The sequence below is a fragment of the Anarhichas minor genome, unplaced genomic scaffold (genome assembly GCF_050575085.1).
Source record: "Anarhichas minor isolate MPS153535 unplaced genomic scaffold, ASM5057508v1 ptg000025l, whole genome shotgun sequence".
NCBI lineage: Eukaryota > Metazoa > Chordata > Actinopteri > Perciformes > Anarhichadidae > Anarhichas > Anarhichas minor.
This window is the reverse complement of record NW_027466471.1, coordinates 11,936,932-11,958,128: the sequence shown is the minus strand read 5'-3', so window position 1 is coordinate 11,958,128 and position 21,197 is coordinate 11,936,932. Positions and strand designations below refer to the sequence as shown.

At 43.2% G+C, this 21,197-nt stretch overlaps 1 protein-coding gene across 7 annotated transcripts; it reads left to right on the top strand.

Annotated features, from left to right (window-relative positions):
• The first annotated feature begins 135 nt into the window (after positions 1-135).
• acacb (acetyl-CoA carboxylase beta) lies at positions 136-21,084 on the top strand. 7 transcript variants are annotated; one of them, XM_076098946.1, is made up of 55 exons: positions 200-422; positions 1,199-1,264; positions 1,894-2,467; positions 5,281-5,413; positions 5,513-5,651; positions 5,754-5,863; positions 5,978-6,059; positions 6,144-6,242; positions 6,336-6,445; positions 6,573-6,683; positions 6,774-6,983; positions 7,075-7,245; positions 7,342-7,503; positions 7,589-7,752; positions 7,973-8,123; positions 8,231-8,334; positions 8,429-8,510; positions 8,594-8,739; positions 8,827-8,977; positions 9,062-9,196; positions 9,423-9,569; positions 9,645-9,833; positions 9,926-10,026; positions 10,136-10,224; positions 10,324-10,448; positions 10,532-10,645; positions 10,826-10,939; positions 11,031-11,120; positions 11,207-11,325; positions 11,822-11,845; positions 12,413-12,553; positions 12,662-12,761; positions 12,861-12,968; positions 13,073-13,129; positions 13,521-13,562; positions 13,677-13,892; positions 14,018-14,173; positions 14,323-14,526; positions 14,616-14,771; positions 14,851-14,973; positions 15,048-15,332; positions 15,464-15,561; positions 15,672-15,792; positions 15,884-15,994; positions 16,914-17,057; positions 17,162-17,282; positions 17,365-17,461; positions 17,557-17,653; positions 17,742-17,877; positions 17,976-18,153; positions 18,278-18,390; positions 18,525-18,679; positions 18,827-18,997; positions 19,316-19,452; positions 19,923-21,084. In XM_076098946.1, exons 3-55 carry the CDS (start codon positions 1,914-1,916, stop codon positions 20,053-20,055), a joined length of 7,326 nt encoding a protein of 2,441 aa, XP_075955061.1. In that variant the 5' UTR covers positions 200-422; positions 1,199-1,264; positions 1,894-1,913; the 3' UTR covers positions 20,056-21,084. The 7 variants fall into 7 exon arrangements, with proteins under 7 accessions (XP_075955060.1, XP_075955061.1, XP_075955062.1 ...); XM_076098945.1 differs by lacking the exons at positions 200-422; positions 1,199-1,264 and adding an exon at positions 136-193; XM_076098947.1 differs by lacking the exon at positions 1,199-1,264.
• The last annotated feature ends 113 nt before the right edge of the window (positions 21,085-21,197 follow it).

Sequence of the window (21,197 nt, the reverse complement as noted above, 5' to 3'; positions counted from 1 at the left end):
CATTTACAGACCGGACAACAAGTGGTTATTTATTTTATCAATGTTTTTAACCACAGAGTGAGACACGTGTAACAGACACGATCTTCGGTGGGATTCGTGTTTCCTGGGAGGAGCTTGAAGCCCCTCCCTGCGCATGTTTACCATGGAGGTGGTGTATTGTGGGTCGTGTGGGAGGCAGAAAGAGAGACTGGAGGTAGGTGGCAGTGACGTTTCCTGCAGCTGTCATGAACGTTATTTAAACTGTTAAACCTTTAACAACGGTGCAGCTCCCTTTGTGCGGAGTGGCGATATCGGTGGAGATAATTAGACATTGAAGGATGCAGTTTAATCAAAATAACTTGGCTGTCAGCTAACTCGCTAGCCTGGTGTGTATTGCAACAACAACAACAACGACTGAGCAGTGCTGCCCGTTAGCTGTAGTGGTGAGAGTAATTAAATTATGCTTTTACACGTGAATACCGCTTTTAAAAGTTATCTTAACTCATTTAAACCCGAGGTTCATGTCGTTCACACAAACTGACTTCATGTTTGATCTTGAAGAGCAGGTGGATTTTCCTGTCCAGCAAAAAACATGGTAACAAATTGAATGTTTTCTGTCAGAATTGACTAACTTGAACATCGTGCTTTGTCTGAACTTCGTTAAGTAGTTGTTAGTTGATAGTTTATTGTGAGAAAAGAACAGCACACTGGTTTGTGTTTAGTTCAGTTTGCAGGTGATACGCCTAAATTTAGTTTGTTTACATTTTGACGGTCGGTTGAGGTCAGCATGGAGCTAAAGTGACCACACTACTTCTATCTCCTTTTGTTATGTAGTGGAGTCACTAGCATTTATATTAAATGATCAGTACTCTCAGAACTGATTTTTAAAAATATGACACATGAAATGAAAACGTTTGCTATTCTTATGAAGAAATGGTGTTTCTGTCAAAGTCAAAGTGGCTCCAGAGGACTAATGCCTCCTTGTCTCTGTGTTGACTCACATTCAATTCATATTAATATGTTTCATTTTCATTTGAAATACAGATTCAAGCTGACACAAAGAATCCATATTTGTTTCACACAGATATTAATATAATCCTTGATTTTTATTTATTTATTTTTGTGCTTTCGGATGGTCATTAATACTGTTTGTTTGTGTGTTTGTGTGTTTGTGCCTCACACTCCTCACCCTCAATGTTGACCTTTACCCCATATGAAGCAGCCACACTTGGCTCTCCTGGCAGCTGTTACAGACAGGCTGATTACTGGACACTGGCTGTGGAAGGTAGCCTGACAGACTCTACTGGTATAGCTATATACCATGCATACCATCCAGTTATGCATAGCTATCTTGATTTAAAGCTAAGCTTGTTGTCGAGTATGAAGTCGAGTATGAAAGTAACCCACAGAGTTTATCTCAAATTACCCAGCATGCCTCTGTCCCGAGAGGGCTTCAGCCTTCTGATCACCTCAAAGGAAATGTCTTTAGACTAGAATAATGCACAGACAGCTGTAATAGCATTATCACAAAAAGTCACTTAATCGAGGTCCAACTGTTTTTTGAGGCTGACTTTGATATTTGAGAATTAATAATTCTGGTACATTATATATTGACAGATTTTTTACTTAAACACTTATCGTAAACAGACATTTTTTACAAGGATCCCTTTAAAAATGGTTGTTGGTGAATTTTGTCAAAGACTGAATGAGACATTTTACTGTACTAAACTCTATAGTGGACAAAGTATGCAATGCTGTCACTGTTATATGATAATATAATATGTATTAGATTTATCAGTCAACAGTCACTTTTAATGCCACCAAAGCTGTTATTACCACGTGGGGTGAAAGAGATATCCCACTTATGTGATAAGTCTCGTATGACATATAATGTCCACTTTGCTCTTTTTGCAGTCTCAGCGGAATGCCTGTAAATGATCCATTTGGTAGTTTTGGGATTAATCCTATGGATATTTTTGCGACTGTGGAGGAATAATACCAAGCCGGTAGCAATGCCCGTGAAAAGAGAGGAACCTCCGTCTGGCTGCGGTCCACCTGCAGCCGAGGAGGACATGCCCGCTGCACAATCCCCTCATCCAGGCGAACATTCCCTGTCAACGGATCCTACTATCTCAACACACAATGGGGAAAGCAGTCCTCAGGCCAGCAGTGCCTCTGCGGGTCTTGAAGTTAAAGCAGTGGACACTGAGGTTTTGCAGGCGTCCTCTGAGATAAATACAGAAAAGTCATCACGGCGAACGAACACCCAGAAACCTCCCAAAACCAAGGTGCCAATGCTGAGCTCAGAGCCCGAGGCGAGGGCTCGCCTCAAGTTCATTCTCGGAGCATCGGAGGACAACTCTTCAGACGACGAACCTCTGGTCACTAAACCTCCAAGCGGTGCATCTCTGCCACCAACCTACGCCCCCAAACCTTTTCCTCAGCAGGTGTCCTCTGCAGGGCCACAGACCAGCTCCTCAGGCATGAAGTAAGACCTTGTTTCTATAGCATTGATTTAATGTCAGCTCTCTAGGGTCAAGCATGTTTTCATCAAGACACAAAGGGGAAAAACCTTGTCTAGAAGTTGTAACTCTGGCATGTGACATAAGAAGCATCTCTCTCACACTTTGTCTGAGGGACTTATATGAACTCATGGGTTGTTTTTTAAGGTCTGGCAGAGGATGCATTTTCTCAAAATATGTGGGTCAAACACGTGGCGGGCCGTTATGTTCCTACTTGCCCTGTCTCCACAAGCTGTGCCTTATCACCTGACTGGGTGGCGTTGACCTGCGCTGTTGTCGCACGCCAAACACCCCCGACTATTATTGGAACAAGAGCCTGCACCAAACGACTTTGAAAACTGTGGTGTGACTCTAGGTTACAACACAGCAAACAAAAGACACTTAAACATTTCTTTTGTTTGGTGCACACAGCTACATGCTCAGCTTGACATGTTTAGTTGGATTGATTTACCCAAATGCTTAAAGCTATGTGTGCTAGCAGGACTTGTGAGAAGCATCATGAAGGAGCACACGGTAAGAGATTTTCCTCTCCCCAAATCTAATCCTTAGAATCATCTTCCTGCAGTTCAGAGGAATAGTTTCGTCGCAGAAGAAGATGCACTTGTGAAAAATGTTTAATGGAAAACGGATCCTTTTGTGCATGTGCGTGTACAAAGATTTCACCCTTTTCATGTCCAAAAACTTTGGCTACAGACTTTGCTTGGATAGTAGTTGCTTTCTTTTATAAACTAAGTAGAAGGAACACTTTTGTGCTGACGTCGGCCTTGCCTCTTTGTATATTTAGAAGAAGCAGCCTGTGATCTGTCACAAGGATCTGTCGATTATTTTGCTACAAATGTGGGAGGGGAGAAGGGAGGGAGCACATGAGAGGAAGCAGTTTATAGCGGTCTCTTTGTTTTTGCCTTAGATTTTAAATTCTAGTTTCACCACTAAAAGGTGTTAAAGTATACCGTATAATGGAGGGAAACGGCTGTCAGGGTCTCAACTTGTGCCCATGTCTCTGAAGGTAAGTGCTATTTAAAGTTGGATTCCGTTCTGTGTAATTTGATACTTGTGCTGCATAGTTTATTATGTACATGTATCACGTGCTTTACGTTGCAGCTGCAGAAACAATAGAAACATGCGTAGTGACTTTGTACGAAAGTAGAATAGATACGGGAGTCACTTTGTGAACAGGGAGGATCCCTCGTGTGGTCTTACTGTTGTTAAATAACAGCAGAGCTTGTGTTTGCACACATGAGTTTGAGGAAATAGAAGAAAAAAACCCACTCCGACAATGTGTTCCCTCGAGGAGGGAAGTGTAAACACGACCGCAGTAACTATGAAGCAGGAACGAAATAAGCCAACAAAACTCAGTCATGTTTGTAAATAGATACTCCTCGGTTGGTTCAGTAAAGTACGTATGTAAATAAACTTCTGCCTCATATTCTGGAAGAAGATTAGGACGTGGATACACATGGGAGCACTGCGTGACACAGAGCTGCAAAAGGTGATCAAAAACTAGCTAAATAGCGGTGCAATCTCTATTTACTGAACGGTAGCAGAGTTAAGTTTAAAGTTCATATCGGCTGAGACGAAGTTGCACTTCAACTTCACAACATCGCTCACTGATGCAACGCAGGTGTTTGTCAGTGATATCTCAACATGGGACAGACTTTCTGTGAGATGACCTGCGGTGCAATTGCAAGGAGACTTTGGAATGAACAAGGTTCCAGCCAGCTGATAATCGTGGTACGTGACATTATCTCAAGTCATTGCTTCGCATTTGTTTCCTTAAACTAAGCAGTGTTCAAAATGTCTCTTATTATGTGTGTTGTAATACAGGTGTTGTTTAAATTATAAAGGATTTCCAACAATGAAACGAACAGGTCAGAGACTTAACCACACTTTTGAATCTCGCAAGAATCTGAAGTCAAACATGTCCGCATGTCAGTAAACCAGAGGAAATTATCCACTTTTATAAAAATGTAGCGTGTGATCGTAAAACCAAAATGCTTTAGCTGTTTTTTCTGTGATTAGATGATTACATTGACAGACAGATAATGGAGCCTGCAGGGAAACACTTGTAGACTCGATTGAACTCTCTTGATAATTATTATCACTGACTACTACGCAGACATAACACAATAGTCCTTCTTGAATATAGTCATCTGTTAAAACTGCGGTAAACGAGAAGGCTATAGGTCAACTTCACTTAATCCCCGGACCAAAGTAATGTTTGGAAAATGGAAGCTCAGGTTCATGACAACATAGTTACATGAACTGCCAGGTATCACTACAACTAGCTTGGCTGTTGATTTGTGATCTTGAATATTTCTGAATATATATATATATATATATGTGTTTTATTAGTCATTACTTCTGTACATCCGTTGCGTGATTGGGCTCAGGTAAAGTTCGTATGAATGCATCAGGCTGATGACACATTTACCTTTTTATTGTCTCTTATTGTTGGTGAACATCAGACAGAAAGGGGAAACAGCGTGGACCTATTTTCTGTCATAAATAGCTGAGTTGTACATTGCTGATTTGAAGGTCTTAAATACATGAACTGGTCCACAGTCTCTTTGCCTTTAGAGGAGAGAGAGAGTGAACTTTGACTTGGGTTTTTGATTTTCAGTGCTGTTGCTCCCTTGTTGTTGCTGCTGTATAGTTTGTTTTCAGGTTCCTGGATTATTTGATATTTGTTTCATCTTTTATATGCAACAGAATACACACAGGTTATTGTGTTTTGCTGTGTGGTTGGAAGAGACGACTAACCATGACCTTTCTACTCCAGGCCTAGCATGTCTGGCCTTCACTTGGTGAAGAAAGGACGTAAACACAGAAAGATGGACCTACAGAGGGACTTCACCGTGGCCTCTCCTGCTGAGTTTGTTACCCGATTTGGTGGCAACCGCGTCATCGAAAAAGTAAGAATGAAAGTCCTCCCTGTATATCTTTATCTCTGTATTTCATTGCTCAATGACCATTTCTTAAGGCTACACAAGTGCTTTCTGTTTCTGTTGCAGGTGCTGATCGCTAACAACGGTATAGCTGCAGTCAAATGCATGCGTTCGATCCGCCGCTGGTCCTACGAAATGTTTCGTAATGAAAGGACCATCCGCTTTGTTGTCATGGTTACCCCTGAAGACTTGAAAGCTAATGCAGGTCATTGTGAACACGATGCTCATTATTATTATTTAGCAGAAGATATCCCCAATCATATCATATCCTAATCGTACCGTATTACGTTGCTCGTTTCCCTCATAGAATACATTAAAATGGCAGACCACTATGTGCCCGTACCCGGTGGGCCCAACAACAACAACTACGCCAACGTGGAGCTGATCGTTGACATCGCTAAAAGAATCCCAGTGCAGGTGCTCTTTGACCCTTTTCCTTCTTTCTGGTCTGTAACCTCTTTGACCTTTGACTTTGCCTACCTGGTAACACAAATGGATAAATGACGTGTCTGTGTGTATCACTGTCAACAGGCCGTCTGGGCTGGTTGGGGTCATGCCTCAGAAAATCCCAAGCTGCCTGATCTGTTGGACAAAGCAGGAATATGGTTCTTAGGTAAAATAAATCCAGTTTGAAACCACAGAATTTAATTTAATTGTGTTTACTTGTCTCATTGTTAACTGACTGTATTCCTCTCAGGCCCGCCCAGTAAGGCCATGTGGGCTCTAGGGGATAAGGTGGCTTCTTCCATTGTGGCTCAAAGTGCTGACATTCCCACATTGCCGTGGAGCGGATCAGGTGATGATTTTCCTCCTGCACTGTCTCAGTTCACACAAACTCTACTCTGTGTTTGTCAGTGTATTCATGTTCTTTGCATGTGTGTTGCTGCAGGTCTGAGAGTGGACTGGGAAGAGGACGACCAGTTTCTGGGCAATGTCATCAGTGTTCCTCCGGCGGTCTACTCAAAGGGCTGTGTTCTTGATGTAGACGATGGACTGGCAGTGAGTATATTTTGCAAAGTCATCATAATAAAATCTTCACATTTGCTTCTTTTTTTACCTAAATTATGATTCCCTTCACTGAATAATCTTTTTGCTAAATTTCATTGTATGTGGTGTTTCTTTGCAGGGGGCTGAAAGGATTGGTTATCCGGTTGTCATCAAGGCCTCTGAAGGGGGAGGTGGAAAGGGTATTCGAAAAGTAGAAAATTCTGAGGATTTTCCAAGCCTCTTCAGACAGGTTTGATTTTATTTACACCCCCTTTTTTCACACAGTTGCATTTGATGTAAGTCTGACAGCTATGTTGATGATTTGTTATTGTGAGTGCAGGTTCAGACAGAGGTACCCGGCTCGCCTATCTTCATCATGCAGCTGGCTCAGCATGCCAGACACCTTGAGGTTCAGATACTGGCTGATGAGTACGGGAACGCCATCTCTCTCTTTGGACGAGACTGCTCCATCCAGAGAAGGCACCAGAAGATCATAGAGGAAGCTCCTGCCACCATAGCTGCTTCCTCAACGTTCGAGCAAATGGAACACGTTAGTTTACATCACTGCATGTATTATTTTCACCCCCGTAATTAACTTGTCTGGTTAAAACTTGACATTCGGTCTCTTCTTTCTGGCCCAGTATGCTGTGCGATTGGCCAAGATGGTGGGCTATGTGAGTGCAGGTACTGTGGAATATCTTTACTCTGAGGACGGAAGTTTCCATTTCCTGGAGCTGAATCCTCGCCTGCAGGTGGAACACCCCTGTACAGAGATGATCGGAGATGTGAACCTGCCAGCTGCCCAGCTTCAGGTAAAAGAAAAAGTAGAATCAAACCATAGGAACAAAATACGTAACTATCTTCTTCCAGTTCTTCCATTTTTAACAGTTTTTTTTCATCTACCCTAGATTGCGATGGGCATCCCCCTTCATAGAATTAAGGACATCCGTTTGCTTTACGGAGAAACTCCGTGGGGGGACACCGTTATTAACTTTGAGACTCCAGAATGCATACCAAGTCCAAGAGGGCACGTCATAGCCGCACGGATCACCAGTGAGAACCCTGATGAGGTAGAGCGCAATTTCCCCAACACACCGTTTTGTTATGTTCTTTTGATTTGCAACACTGACTCGTCATCCTTGTGCTCTCTCACAGGGGTTCAAGCCCAGTTCTGGCACCGTGCAGGAGCTGAACTTCCGCAGCAGTAAAAACGTCTGGGGTTACTTCAGCGTGGGGGCAACTGGAGGCCTGCATGAATTTGCAGACTCCCAGTTTGGACACTGTTTCTCCTGGGGAGAGAACCGCGAAGAAGCCATCTCGTAAGCCTCTTTTTTTAGTTCTTCTGATTTTGAGATATCTAATCTTTAACAATTAAAGCTTTCAGGTCAACAGCCAGTATCGCCCTAATGTTGTAACTGCAATGACCTGCCAATAGTATAATGACATCTTAGAAGACATCTATGCAATATACTTTTACAAAAATCCCAATTTCATAGGATAGATGTGTTTATCAGCTGTCATATTTGCCATATGCTTCAGGAACATGGTGGTGGCTTTGAAGGAGCTGTCCATTCGAGGTGACTTCAGGACCACGGTTGAATATCTCATTAAGTTACTAGAGACGGAAAGCTTCAGAAACAATGATATCGACACCAGCTGGCTGGATCATCTCATTGCAGAGAAAGTGCAGGTAGGAGGCTGATGACCTTGTGCCATAGATCGCTACACGGCTAAGTAGTCGTTCACTGAATTTGTGGTCGTTTGGTTTTCTCATGAAGCCACATGCTCTTCCTACAGGCGGAGAGACCAGATACCATGCTGGGTGTTGTTTGTGGGGCTTTGCATGTTGCTGATGCAAGCTTCCAAAAGAGCATGTCCGATTACCTGCATTCACTTGAAAGGTCAGTCGACACAGTCCAATCGTATTCACGTCTCTCTGCAGTTCTCACTGTATCTTTATGTATTTGACCGATTTAAAAACTACTGCATCCATAGAGGCCAAGTACTGCCTGCAGCCACTCTCCTCAACTCTGTCAGTGTGGACTTAATATATGAAGGAGTCAAGTTCTGCCTCAAGGTATCTGCTTTATTCCCTTCGCACGTTCCTTGTTTGACTCTTCCCTGTTTTAATCAATACGTTATCACCTCTGCTACCTGCAGGTTGCTCGCGAATCCCCAACAACTTTTGTCATCATGATGAACGACTCCAACATTGAGATAGACGTCCACAGGCTGAGTGATGGGGGCCTCCTTCTGTCCTATGACGGCAGCAGCCATATCACCTACATGAAGGAGGAAGTGGACAGGCAAGTGCTCTCGAATCCGTAGATCTAGTTTCATCTATTTGTTTGTTTGACTAGTTTTTCTCTGAATTACCTCATCCTCCCCCACAGATATCGCATCACTGTTGGCAACAAGACTTGTGTATTTGACAAGGAGAAGGATCCCACGGTGCTGAGGTCGCCCACTGCTGGTAAACTGCTGCAGTACGTGGTAGACGATGGAGGCCACGTCTTTTCAGGAGCGATCTATGCAGAGATTGAGGTGAATGTGACAGATGTTGGTCAAATAGATTTCTTGAGGCATGTGGTATTTTTGTTCACTGGCTGTTTTGCGCTGTGGTTTCAGGTGATGAAGATGGTGATGACGTTGACAGTGCAGCAGTCTGGTTGCGTACACTTTGTCAAGAGACCTGGAGCTGTTCTGAAGCCTGGCTGCGTGGTGGCACGTGTAGACCTGGATGACCCCAGCAGTATACATCGGGTAAATTAATGGAAAATCATATAACACCATATGCTCATAGTGTTCTCTTAATTGTGCCTTGTAATTCCTACCGCTTTATAACGTTATTGTGAAGTTCAGGTCTTGGCTGTTGGCCTTGTATCTGAAAATGTTTATTGTAACTTTTACCTGGTAAACAAATAATTCTATCCTGTGTCCCATGTTTCATTTTTAATCTGTTCTTTCCTGCTTTCACCTCCTGTCATAGGTGGAGCTCAACACGGCCATATTACCACCGCAGCAACCACTGCCCATTGTTGGTGAAAAGCTTCACCAGGTGTTTCACTGTGTGCTGGAAAACTTGATGAAAGTCATGGCCGGCTACTGCCTTGAAGAGCCCTTCTTTAGCAACAAGGTACACAGCAGGCGTTCTGCCTCTACAGACTCTTAAATGATGTCATCGGTGTTAATCATATGTTCATGTCTGCAGCTGAAACAGTGGGTGGCTACCCTGATGAAGACCCTAAGGGACCCCTCGCTGCCGCTGTTGGAACTCCAGGAGATCATGACGAGCTTGGCGAGTCGCATTCCTCCCAGTGTGGAGAAAAATATCCGTAAAGTCATGGCTCAGTACGCGAGCAACATCACCTCTGTCCTCTGCCAGTTCCCGAGCCAAAGGGTGAGTGACGCTGACGCACGGGGACATGTTGCTGGTTGCAGTTGTGCACGTTCTTAATGTAATCGGATGATGTTTCTCTTTGTTTATTCCAGATTGCAAATATTCTAGACAGCCATGCAGCAACCCTGCTGAGGAAGCCTGACCGAGAGGTGTTCTTCATGAACACTCAGAGTATCGTTCAGCTGGTACAGAGGTTAGTTTCATACTTGTTTTTTTGTCAGATGCAGATTGTACAGCAGTAATACAGAACGTATCGAACAATATCACATTGATTGACACATGTCTGAATGCGGCTGGTCCAGGTACCGCAGTGGCATTCGGGGTTACATGAAGTCTGTGGTTCTCGATCTGCTGAAGAGATACCTGCAAGTAGAGATACAGTTTCAACAAGGTGACGTTATTACATTAAACTCTAGATGAGTCATTTTCTTCAATAACCAAGGATTGTTTGTCATAGCTAACGTCATTGTACTCTTGTTCTCACAAACAGCTCACTACGACAAGTGTGTTGTCAACTTGCGAGAGCAGCACAAACCGGACATGAGCCCTGTGCTGGAGTACATCTTCTCTCATGCCCAGGTTTCCAAGAAGAACATCCTCGTCACAATGCTCATAGTAAGGCCTCAAAACTGCCACGCATAAGTGACACAATCCTCAACACTAAAGTTTTAGTGAAAGACACTTTGTGCACTGTGTAGGACCAGCTGTGTGGAAGGGATTCCACGCTAGCAGATGAGCTCATGGCCATTCTGAACGAGCTCACGCAGCTTAGCAAGATGGAGAACTCAAAGGTGGCCTTGAGAGCCAGACAGGTAACGTCTAAAACCGCCTGTTAAGTGTCAGTTAAATATTATTATGTTTGTTTTAAATGTGTTTAATCAGGCTAAAAGACTGGATACCTCAAGTTGGATACTTTGTGAGACCCTCACCTTTTTAAGACCAGGTTATTCCATCTGTATGGATTTTATATTATATTTGTAAATGTGTCGTAGGTCTTGATTGCATCCCATTTACCATCATATGAACTGAGGCACAACCAGGTGGAGTCCATCTTCCTGTCAGCCATCGACACGTACGGCCACCAGTTTTGTCCAGAAAACTTGAAGGTCAGTCTCCTTGTGTGGAGACATTTCATTGTAGTCATCAGTTCTTTTAGCAGCTTGAATATCAAATTAATATTTATTTTCTTTTGCACAGAAACTCATTCTCTCTGAAACCTCAATTTTTGACGTTTTGCCCAATTTCTTCTATCACGCCAACCAAGTTGTCTGCATGGCTGCCTTGGAGGTACTGTCATGGTATTAACACTTTTCTTTCTCATGCATTTTTATTTCTTAAGTCGTGATAATCTCTTGTTTTGTCTTGACTCTCAGGTGTATGTGCGCAGAGGTTACATCGCCTATGAGCTGAATAGCATCCAGCATCACCAGCTGCAGGACGGAACATGCGCTGTAGACTTCCAGTTTATGCTGCCGTCATCACATCCGAACAGGTAAAACGAAATCCTTCACTGTACTACACTCAAAAGACTCTTTAAATAACACATTGTTGCCTGAATTACTGGCGAATCCCTCCCACTTCCAAAACTGGACAGATACCAGCTATCAGGCTGTGATGTTGTCACAATGTGTGGGAGCTTTTGTAGAATAATACCTCACTTTGTGGCTGTTTATAGATGAATCCAGGCTTTACAAAACAGTATTTTACTCTCCTTCAGCCATCCCGTCTTCATTATGACATTGACCTGAAAGATCAATAAACATAAATTGAATAGTTATCCTGTTCAGTGGTGCAGGTGGAGAGCCTATAAACTGCTGCTGTAACTGCTAATGGCTAACAGTGAATGCAGAATGCTTTTACCCACTGGACATGAATGTGATTGTGCACAGCATCTTGTTTAGTGCTTTAATCTAATCACAATGCCTTGAGGTAGAGGTACAGTTTGATCATCCACTGCTAATACTCACCTGTCAATCATCTGATTTCAGAGGGAGAAACCCTACTCTCAACAGGTAGAGTAAAGCTCCTCCCAACCAGCCAAACCACCCGATCGTGTGTCTGTCTCACAGCAATGCATGCAGAATGTGCTGTGTTGCTTCTTTCCTTCTGTCCTGTGAAACCAGAAACATGTGCTTCAGGACTCCTCCAGTCTCAAGTCCTTCTTAATTTTTTTTTTTGTTGCTTTGCAATACTGAGCTTTTTGAGAGGTTAATCTTTTATTTGTTCCGTGTTCCTCTTAGAAACTTCACGCCTGAGATTATGTTGACTGCTGCCGAATGGAGAGCCTGTACTCTCAGGCATTAGTCTTTGCTTCTTCAATTTGCAACTGCCCAATCAGATACAGTAACAATTGCTCTGGATAGCAACAGTTCATAATTCCTTTCAATTCCATACATGAAATATGCCCATCAAATGTGTGTAGTTATAACTGGATATGAGGGGGATCAGACGTTAATTGCTCTCTGTATGCATATTTGTAATCTTGGCTGTTCAGTGTTTTCTTTTGCTTCAGCGAACCTCTCAATGTGGTCATTCAGTGGTTCAGTCTCGCTGTTACTGTCTGTGTGTCTCTTTGTCAGGCTTCCCGTGCCAGAGAGTGGATCAAGCCATTTGAAAATGAGGCGGCAGAGCAGTGAACTCTTCATGGACGGAGCCTTTTCTCCCCCCTGCCAGCGCATGGGCGCCATGGTGGCTTTCCACTGTTTCGACGACTTCAAAAGGTCACTTTTAACTTGCTTGTAATTTTCCTTTCTCTCCTCTGTATTAGTGGAAAGGATAGTGTAGATCAAAGCACAAGTAGCATGTTGATGTGTTTCTTTCTTTCGCAGGAATTTTGATGAAGTTCTCTCCAGCTTTGCAGAACCACTCTTGGAGAGTGCTCCGTTCTCAGAGTCCTGCTCCGGTCTGTTTGAGGAGGAGAACTTCAAGGTGAGCGCTGCGGGTGTGTAAGAGTCGCTGTCTTATCACTAAAAAGGCTGTTTTCATCTGTATCACTACAGCCACCGAGTTCTCCCTCATCCCCTACAGAACACGAGGGAAAACCCGATCCACATCATTAACGTGTCCATAAAAACAGCGGACACAAAAGACGACGATGCCCTGGTTACAGCCTTCACCGCCTTTGCCCAGTCAAAGGTCAGCTAGCTTCTTAACACAAGGCAGATTCTTATCAATGTGAGCTGTTGTTTCAGTTTTATTAATATTTAATCAAAAAATCCTGGTGTTGTTTATTTTTGCAGCGAGCTGTTCTCTTTGAATATGGAATCAGGCGAATCACATTTTTGATTGCACAGACGGTAAATGCACACAATTTAGTTGTTACTGTGATGTAACTGAGTCATTAATCAATAGTATAAAAGAGCAAATACGCGGCTGATATTCATTTTTAATACTAGAAATGAAAAAATGTTATATATATGTTGTTACCCGCATTGCATTTATGATTCTAGCTACTCCGTTAACAATAATTTAACTTAATATCTAACATAATAATGTAGCTGTCCTCATGTGAATCCTTGTATTGTCTATAAACTAGAGGTAATGCCACATTGTGCTACATGACCATAGCTGCACTCAGTGTGTTCAGTAAAGCTTCCAGTACAACTGCTTTCAACAAGTACACATTTACTGTGTAAATACACTTGGTTGTTATCTGACTATTTTTATTTGAATATGTCAATTCAACAGAGAGAATTTCCCAAGTTCTTCACTTTCAGAGCTAGAGATGGGGTAAGTTTTTCTTCATAAAACCTGTAATGGTAGAATTGATAATCAGATCGCCGTTCGTTGATGAGCTGAAATGCTGCTGTCTGAGGAGATGATGATGTGCGTCTCTCTCCTCAGTTCCAGGAGGATCGTATTTACCGTAATCTGGAGCCGGCTTTAGCGTTTCAGCTGGAGCTCAACCGCATGAGGAACTTTGACCTGACAGCCGTTCCCTGTGCCAACCACAAGATGCAGCTGTACCTCGGTGCTGCTCGCGTTCAGGAGGGAGCTGAAGTCACAGACTACCGCTTCTTCATACGAGCTATTATCCGCCACTCTGATCTCATTACAAAGGTTAGTGGAGCAACTGGAAATCACAGCTTATTGATTCTTTGAAGAAAAATAGACATCATTAGTACTTATAATTGCCTGATTAAAGATTTTTTGGGTGATTTAAATCTCTTTTTATACACAACCAGGAAGCCTCCTTTGAATACCTTCAAAATGAGGGAGAACGTCTACTGTTGGAGGCCATGGATGAGTTGGAGGTGGCCTTCAGTAACACCAGTGTCCGCACAGACTGCAACCACATCTTCCTCAACTTCGTCCCCACTGTCATTATGGACCCCTCTAAAGTCAGTGTCCAGCACGTATATGCTACCACTACAAGTATTATTAATTATGGCTGCATGTCTTTTTAGGATTACTTAGACATTTATATGACTTCTTTGTGTATACCAGTTTTATCTCTCAGTGGTCTTTGTCCTCTTCTTGGGACCCTCAGATAGAGGAGTCCGTTCGCTCCATGGTGATGCGCTACGGCAGCCGTCTTTGGAAGCTGCGGGTCCTGCAGGCTGAGCTGAAGATCAACATCCGTCTGACACCAACCGGGAATGCCATTCCTGTCCGCCTGTTTCTCACTAATGAGTCTGGCTATTACTTGGACATCAGCCTGTACAAGGAGGTCACCAACCCAAGTTCTGGACAGGTGAGGACAGTGGACTGTGGTATCTGGCAGGAGATTTGTTTTATGGTTGCATGTTCACGGTCAAATGAATCACTAATTTCCCTTTCCAGATCATGTTCCAGTCATATGGCGATAAGCAGGGTCCTCTGCATGGCATGCTGATCAACACTCCGTATGTGACCAAAGACCTGCTGCAGGCCAAACGCTTCCAGGCTCAGACTCTCGGGACTACATACGTCTATGACTTCCCTGAGATGTTCAGACAGGTACTGCTTACTCACTGAATTAGGTTTATTTAATTGTTGTTCCTAAGATGTCTGACTCACACTTAAAATAATCCTGTAGGCACTGTTTAAGCTGTGGGGTCCAGGGGACAAATACCCTAAAGACGTCCTAATGTGCACCGAGCTGGTTCTGGACCCTCAAGGTCGACTCGTGCAGATGAACCGCCTGCCTGGAGACAATGATGTAGGACGCATTTTTTTAAAGCATTCATGTTAGTTCATGCTTTCTCAGTGTGCCGATGCTGATGATCACTAAAGCCTCTTCTTCACCAGGTGGGAATGGTTGCCTTCAGGATGAAGATGAAGACTCCAGAGTACCCAGAGGGCAGAGATATCATAGTCATCTGCAATGACATCACTCACATGATCGGCTCCTTTGGTCCTCAAGAGGATGAGCTGTTCCTCAGGGCGTCTGAGTTGGCTCGGGCCGAGGGCATTCCCCGCATTTACGTCGCAGCCAACAGTGGAGCACGCATCGGCCTCGCTGAAGAGATCAAACACATGTTCCAGGTGGCCTGGATTGACCCCACGGACCTCTACAAGGTGACCCCTGAAATGTGTTTCTACTAATATTTACATCATACAAGTTGAGGCACTGAGCACAATAAATAGTGTAGCAATATGTATGTGTGGTTTTACATTTCTTATCATAAGTTGTTTCCATTTCCCTGCAGGGCTTCAAGTACCTCTACCTGACCCCGCAGGACTACACTCGCATCAGCTCCACCAACGCTGTTCACTGTCACCACGTAGAGGAAGGGGGAGAGTCCAGGTACGACAAATCATCAGTTGTTCTGATGAAGTAGAACATTTGGCTGGTTTAAATATCACTGTGAGATGATAGAAATTTGGTCCTTCATGGTCTTCATCACTGTGTTACAGGTACATCATCACTGACGTCATCGGGAAGGACGACGGTCTCGGGGTTGAGAACCTGCGAGGTTCTGGCACCATAGCTGGAGAATCCTCTCAGGCGTATGACGAGATTATTACAATTAGTATGGTGAGAATGTGGATCTGATTTCTCTGAGTAGGAAGAACATATGTGATCCTCGGGGACGTTATCACGTGAGTCACTTTTTCTGCTCTTACAGGTGACTTGTCGCGCTATTGGAATTGGAGCCTATCTGGTCCGTTTGGGACAGAGAGTGATTCAGGTGGAAAACTCTCACATTATCCTGACTGGGGCAGGTGCTCTGAACAAGGTTAGTTTGGTTAACAAATAGAATGAATAGAACATATTCAAAGTGTATAAAGAGAACTGGATACAGCGTTGGAGGAGTTCATTTGTATGAAGGTTGCTCAGTGGTGCACGAAGCAAAGAAAAGCTTGACTGAGTATGAAATGACCAGGATCTTCCACACGAGCGTTTCTTTTAACCCTCATTCACGTGAACGGAGGAAGGAGAATAATTTGGCTTTTTGTGCATTTCACAACTTTTAGAACCTAATGATTTATAAAATGTATTCACTGACCGCTTACAGACGTCTCTTTCCTAATATGAGTCTATGGGGAAAAAAGTATTTTTGGGCCCAATGGCATCAGGTGAAGGATCTGGAAGTTGTAATTCCACATCTCTGCCACTATATGAAATTATTTTCAAAGGCCCAGCACTCTTTCCGATGGCGAAGGTCCTTCAGGGTTTGCTCCTGAAATTGCGTAAATGCTTGTTTGCCAGAAATATGCTTTCCCGGGATGTTAAAGGATATTTTGTTATGCATGCCATCGGGTGGTTTGAGCAATGACTGTATTTGCAAAAGAAATTAAGTAATTTAAATATTTTCGCCTTCTTTTTGCCTACTGTATCCGGCTACTGGCAAACAGTAGGCTGAATTATGCTGTAGACAGAGCCAATCAAAAGAGAGATTACTTTGTTGGTATGTGCTGTGGGCTGAATGGATACTGGTGACTTCAGGTAAGGGGGTGTTCAAAGGAGCAGCTTGAGGAACAGAAGCTGGTGAACACCAGAGAGCGAGAAGAAGACCCAAAAAAACTATACTGTACCTGCGTATTATTATTAATTTAACACTTCAGTAATAAATGAAATGCTGCAGGCCTGCTGACGTGAACTTTAGTTTAAAAAAAGTTCCTGACCGTGTCATTAAAGTTTCTGTTTCTGTGCAGGTTTTGGGCAGAGAGGTCTATACATCCAACAACCAGCTGGGAGGGATTCAGATCATGCACAATAATGGAGTCACGCACACCACCGTGCCAGATGACTTTGAGGGCGTCTTCACCATCCTCCAGTGGCTCTCCTACATGCCAAAGGTCTCGCTGAACATGTGAAAGTTCATGTAGTGTGACTTTTAGGATTATAAAAGTATCCGACCAACCCTTCAGATCACCAACTATAGTTCCTCTTCTCCTTACAGAACAAACACTCCCCTGTGCCCATCATATCGTCTACAGATCCAGTAGACAGAGAGATTGAATATACTCCTACTAAAGCACCGTACAACCCCCGCTGGATGCTGGCTGGGAGACCTCACCCCAGTAAGTGTCAACATGTCATAAGCCATCTTTTTCAGTAATCAGCCTGGTTCATTTTCTTTTTTGTCTGCATTAATGTTATTAGCGGTGAGAGGTTCCTGGCAGAGTGGATTCTTCGACCACGGCTCTTTCATGGAGATAATGGAGTCTTGGGCTCAGACGGTGGTAGTGGGCAGGGCACGGTAAACCTGTTTGCACTCAGTGTACACGCTTGTTATGTTTTCTTTTTAAAAACCTTACACTTAAACTGTTTAATAACTTTGTTGAATAAAAACAGGTTAGGAGGAATTCCCCTGGGTGTCATCGCCGTTGAAACACGCACAGTTGAGTTCACTGTCCCAGCTGATCCAGCAAACCTGGATTCAGAATCTAAAGTGAGTAAATGTCACCACATGTTTACGGTTTAAACGGGTTACGTCACATTACTTCACCTCTACTCATGTTTTTGTGTGTTCGTGTCAGGTTCTACAGCAGGCGGGCCAGGTGTGGTTTCCAGATTCAGCCTTTAAAACGGCTCAGGCCATTTGTGACTTCAACCGTGAACATCTTCCTCTCATGGTGTTTGCCAACTGGAGGGGCTTCTCTGCTGGAATGAAAGGTAACAGACGAATACTGAACTTTGCAGAGAGACTGCATTACATTCAGGAGTTTATTTTTATTAAATAAAAAATCTGTTTATGCCCTTTTTGCTCCCAGATATGTATGACCAGATACTGAAGTTTGGCGCCTACATCGTGGACGCCCTGCGTGGTTTCCATCAGCCGGTGCTGGTGTACATCCCACCGCATGCTGAGCTGAGAGGAGGATCATGGGTAGTGATAGACCCCACCATCAACCCACTGTGTATGGAGCTCTATGCAGACAGGGAGAGCAGGTACATAAAGCGATCGTGCTTTTTTTTAAATGGTTACTCTATTGAGTTCCCAACCTAAGCAACAGGTGTGTTTGTGAGAATAACCAGCCTTTTGTTGTCTCCCTGTTGTGCTTTCTGTGTGCAGAGGTGGTGTGCTGGAGGCTGAGGGTACAGTGGAGATCAAATACAGGAGGAAGGACCTACTGAAGACCATGAGAAGACTAGATTCAGCCTATGCTAGTCTGGTTGAGCAGCTTGGTAAAGGCCATTTCTTTCTCAACCCACTAAACCTCTTCAATTTATTTTCCTTTTAATTTCCATATGCCTGGGATGTTCATAACCTTACTGGCAAGTCTTTGAGTAGCTCAATCGCTCACTTCTGTTTCCATCAGCTTCCCCAGAGCTGTCGGACAAACAGTGCAAAGAGCTGGAGTCAAAGCTCAAAGCCAGGGAGGAGTTCCTGTTGCCCATCTACCACCAGGTGGCAGTGCAGTTTGTAGAGCTCCATGACACCCCGGGGAGGATGCAGGAGAAGGGTGTCATCAATGTGAGTGTGTGCACTTCATGAACACTCTGATGTTTATGACTGGCAATACGTGTGTTACATTAGATGCAGAAAATAAACTTGTGTAAAACGACTTGTTGGCGGAGGCATACAACTGCGAGGCAGTAATTCTAGTTGAACTCTTGACAGGATATTTTGGATTGGAAGAACGCGCGGACCTTCTTCTACTGGCGTCTGCGTCGGCTCTTGTTGGAGCAGGTGGTGAAGCGTGAGATTCTGCAGGCCAACAAGGACCTCAGTGATGGACACATGCAGTCCATGCTTCGACGCTGGTTTGTTGAGACGGAAGGAACAGTCAAGGTATGTTATGACAGTCAGAGGCAGCTGTAGAGCTAATGGGTTGAATTCTGCAAAAAGAAAGACATTAATCATCTTTTTTTTTATAGGCATGGGAAAATTTTTGCGTGACATTATAGTTGTCAAGTAATGCTACTTTTCCCCTTGTTAATTACTGTGAGCATTATTAACACTTGCATACTGTAACTCTTTAAAAGCTAATACAACTATCCAGTCGCAGTTTTTGCCTGCGGCCCGCAAATATGTGATTGCTTTTGTTTTTGAGTGCGTCATTGTTAAAACTGAACAAAGATTTAAAGGTGCTTCTGTCTGCCGTTGCAGGCCTACCTCTGGGATAATAACAAAGTAGTCGTTGAGTGGCTCGAGAAGCATTTAACCAAGGAGGATGGCATACGACCAGGCATCCGAGAGAACATCAAGTACCTGAAAAGGGAAAACACTTTGAAACACATCCGCAGGTATGCAGACACACTCTCACTCATTTTTGTGACCTATTGATGTGGGTTTATTTCCATTAGTCTTATATAATCTTATCAATGTGAAAAAGCCACACGTCACATCTTAATGAATCTTTAAATGATTTTAGCTGTGGAATGTTACATTACAGAGCTACATTGTGGACATAGATGGGTAAAGTACTAGCCAGTAGAGTCACAATCACTCCATCAGTGTGGGCATGTGTAGGTCACATGGCCTGAAGAACATAACACTACAGCTACACTGACCAGATAGCTTCATCTTAAATCATTTATGGCAAACAAACCAAAGAGACTCACATATTTTAGATGTTGACTCCATCCTATATTTGAGACCTCACTGAGATACATGCAAGTCATATTCTCTTACGAAGAAATTACAGAATATACTGCAGACCAGTTTCACCATCTCTGCATTTTCTGCACAATGAATTACTCCTCTTGTGTTCCAGCCTGGTGCAGGCCAACCCTGACGTAGCCATGGACTGCATCATCCACATGAGCCAGAATATAACTCCGTCCCAGAGGGCCAAGCTCTCACACCTGCTCGCAACTATGGACAGCACCAGCACCAGCACCAGTTAATCCGCGGAGCTTCCACAGGTTATATTATTAAGAAGAATAAAAAACGATGCTCTAGTTGATTGTACTGTATTGGTAAAGATGTAGAAAATTAGCATATTTTTGGGGGGTATATTTGGGGCACAAAGTGACTTATTCCTCAGCGATCACATTACCACTACAGTGCTCTGTCTGTCGTAAACATTGCTGTTGAATGGCGTCTTTGCATGGACGCCATGATCCGCTTCTCTCTTGACTGACAGGCAGACAAAGAGTTTGTCTTTTACATTTGTGAGGTCAGTCATTTCAGCTGCTCGGTCCAGAAACTTTCTAGTTCACAAACTATGACTGTAACGCACATTTCATTGGGCTGTATTTGCACATAGTAGTGTGACAGTGTAACTAGGTCTGTTCAGTCTATTGAGGCCAGAGTTGCACGAGCTTCATGAAGTGGGAGACTCCATAGTTAGGCGATGGTTGTCATATTCAGTTAAATGTATTAAACAGAGAATTGTTGTTAAACTTTGAATGTAGCTCGGACGTCTGATCAATTCTTTGATCGATTCTCAAGTAAAACTAACAAAAAAAAAAAGTGTTTTTGCATTGACTAAAGATAAAATGTTTACCAGTACTGTAATGCAGAAATGCAAATTAAGAACAGATTAAGATTTCTTTTCTCTGAAAATTGTATTATGGACTCAGCCGTCCATCTTTTCATTGTCCCTTTCAGCCTGTTTGTGTGTATCTATGCTGTAGTGTTTTGTGTTCTAAGACAATGTAATGAATGATGGGAGATACTGCGACACTTTATGTGATACTTCTGAGCTTTTCTTTCATTTTTGTTGGTATATCTCTGATATAGTGCAGTAATTCTTAAGACTCAGGTTGGACAATAATCGCCAAAGTGGTTGCCCGAGTGATGGCCTAATTTGCTTCTCCTTTGATCAAAACAGTGGCATTTAATTTAAATGTATATAAACTCTGTCCCGTGTCTTGTATTCGACTGAAGACTGTTTGTTAATAAATGTCATTGATATATTTTTGGCAAAACAATCTTTTATTCACCCATTTGATTTTTATTATGATCAAATTAATGAACATAATATACATCTGACTTTGAGGCATGTTAATCACATTGTGTAAAACAATAATGTGTAAAATCTGGA

What these genes read in the sequence shown, in the direction of transcription:
- acacb (XM_076098945.1), top strand. Translation starts at nt 1,914, where the DNA reads ATGATCCATTTGGTAGTTTTGGGATTAATCCTATGGATATTTTTGCGA. An exon ending in CCAACCCAAGTTCTGGACAG is followed by an intron (nt 14,527 to 14,615) that starts GTGAGGACAGTG and finishes TTCCCTTTCCAG; the next exon opens with ATCATGTTCCAGTCATATGG. An exon ending in TAGTCTGGTTGAGCAGCTTG is followed by an intron (nt 18,391 to 18,524) that starts GTAAAGGCCATT and finishes TGTTTCCATCAG; the next exon opens with CTTCCCCAGAGCTGTCGGAC.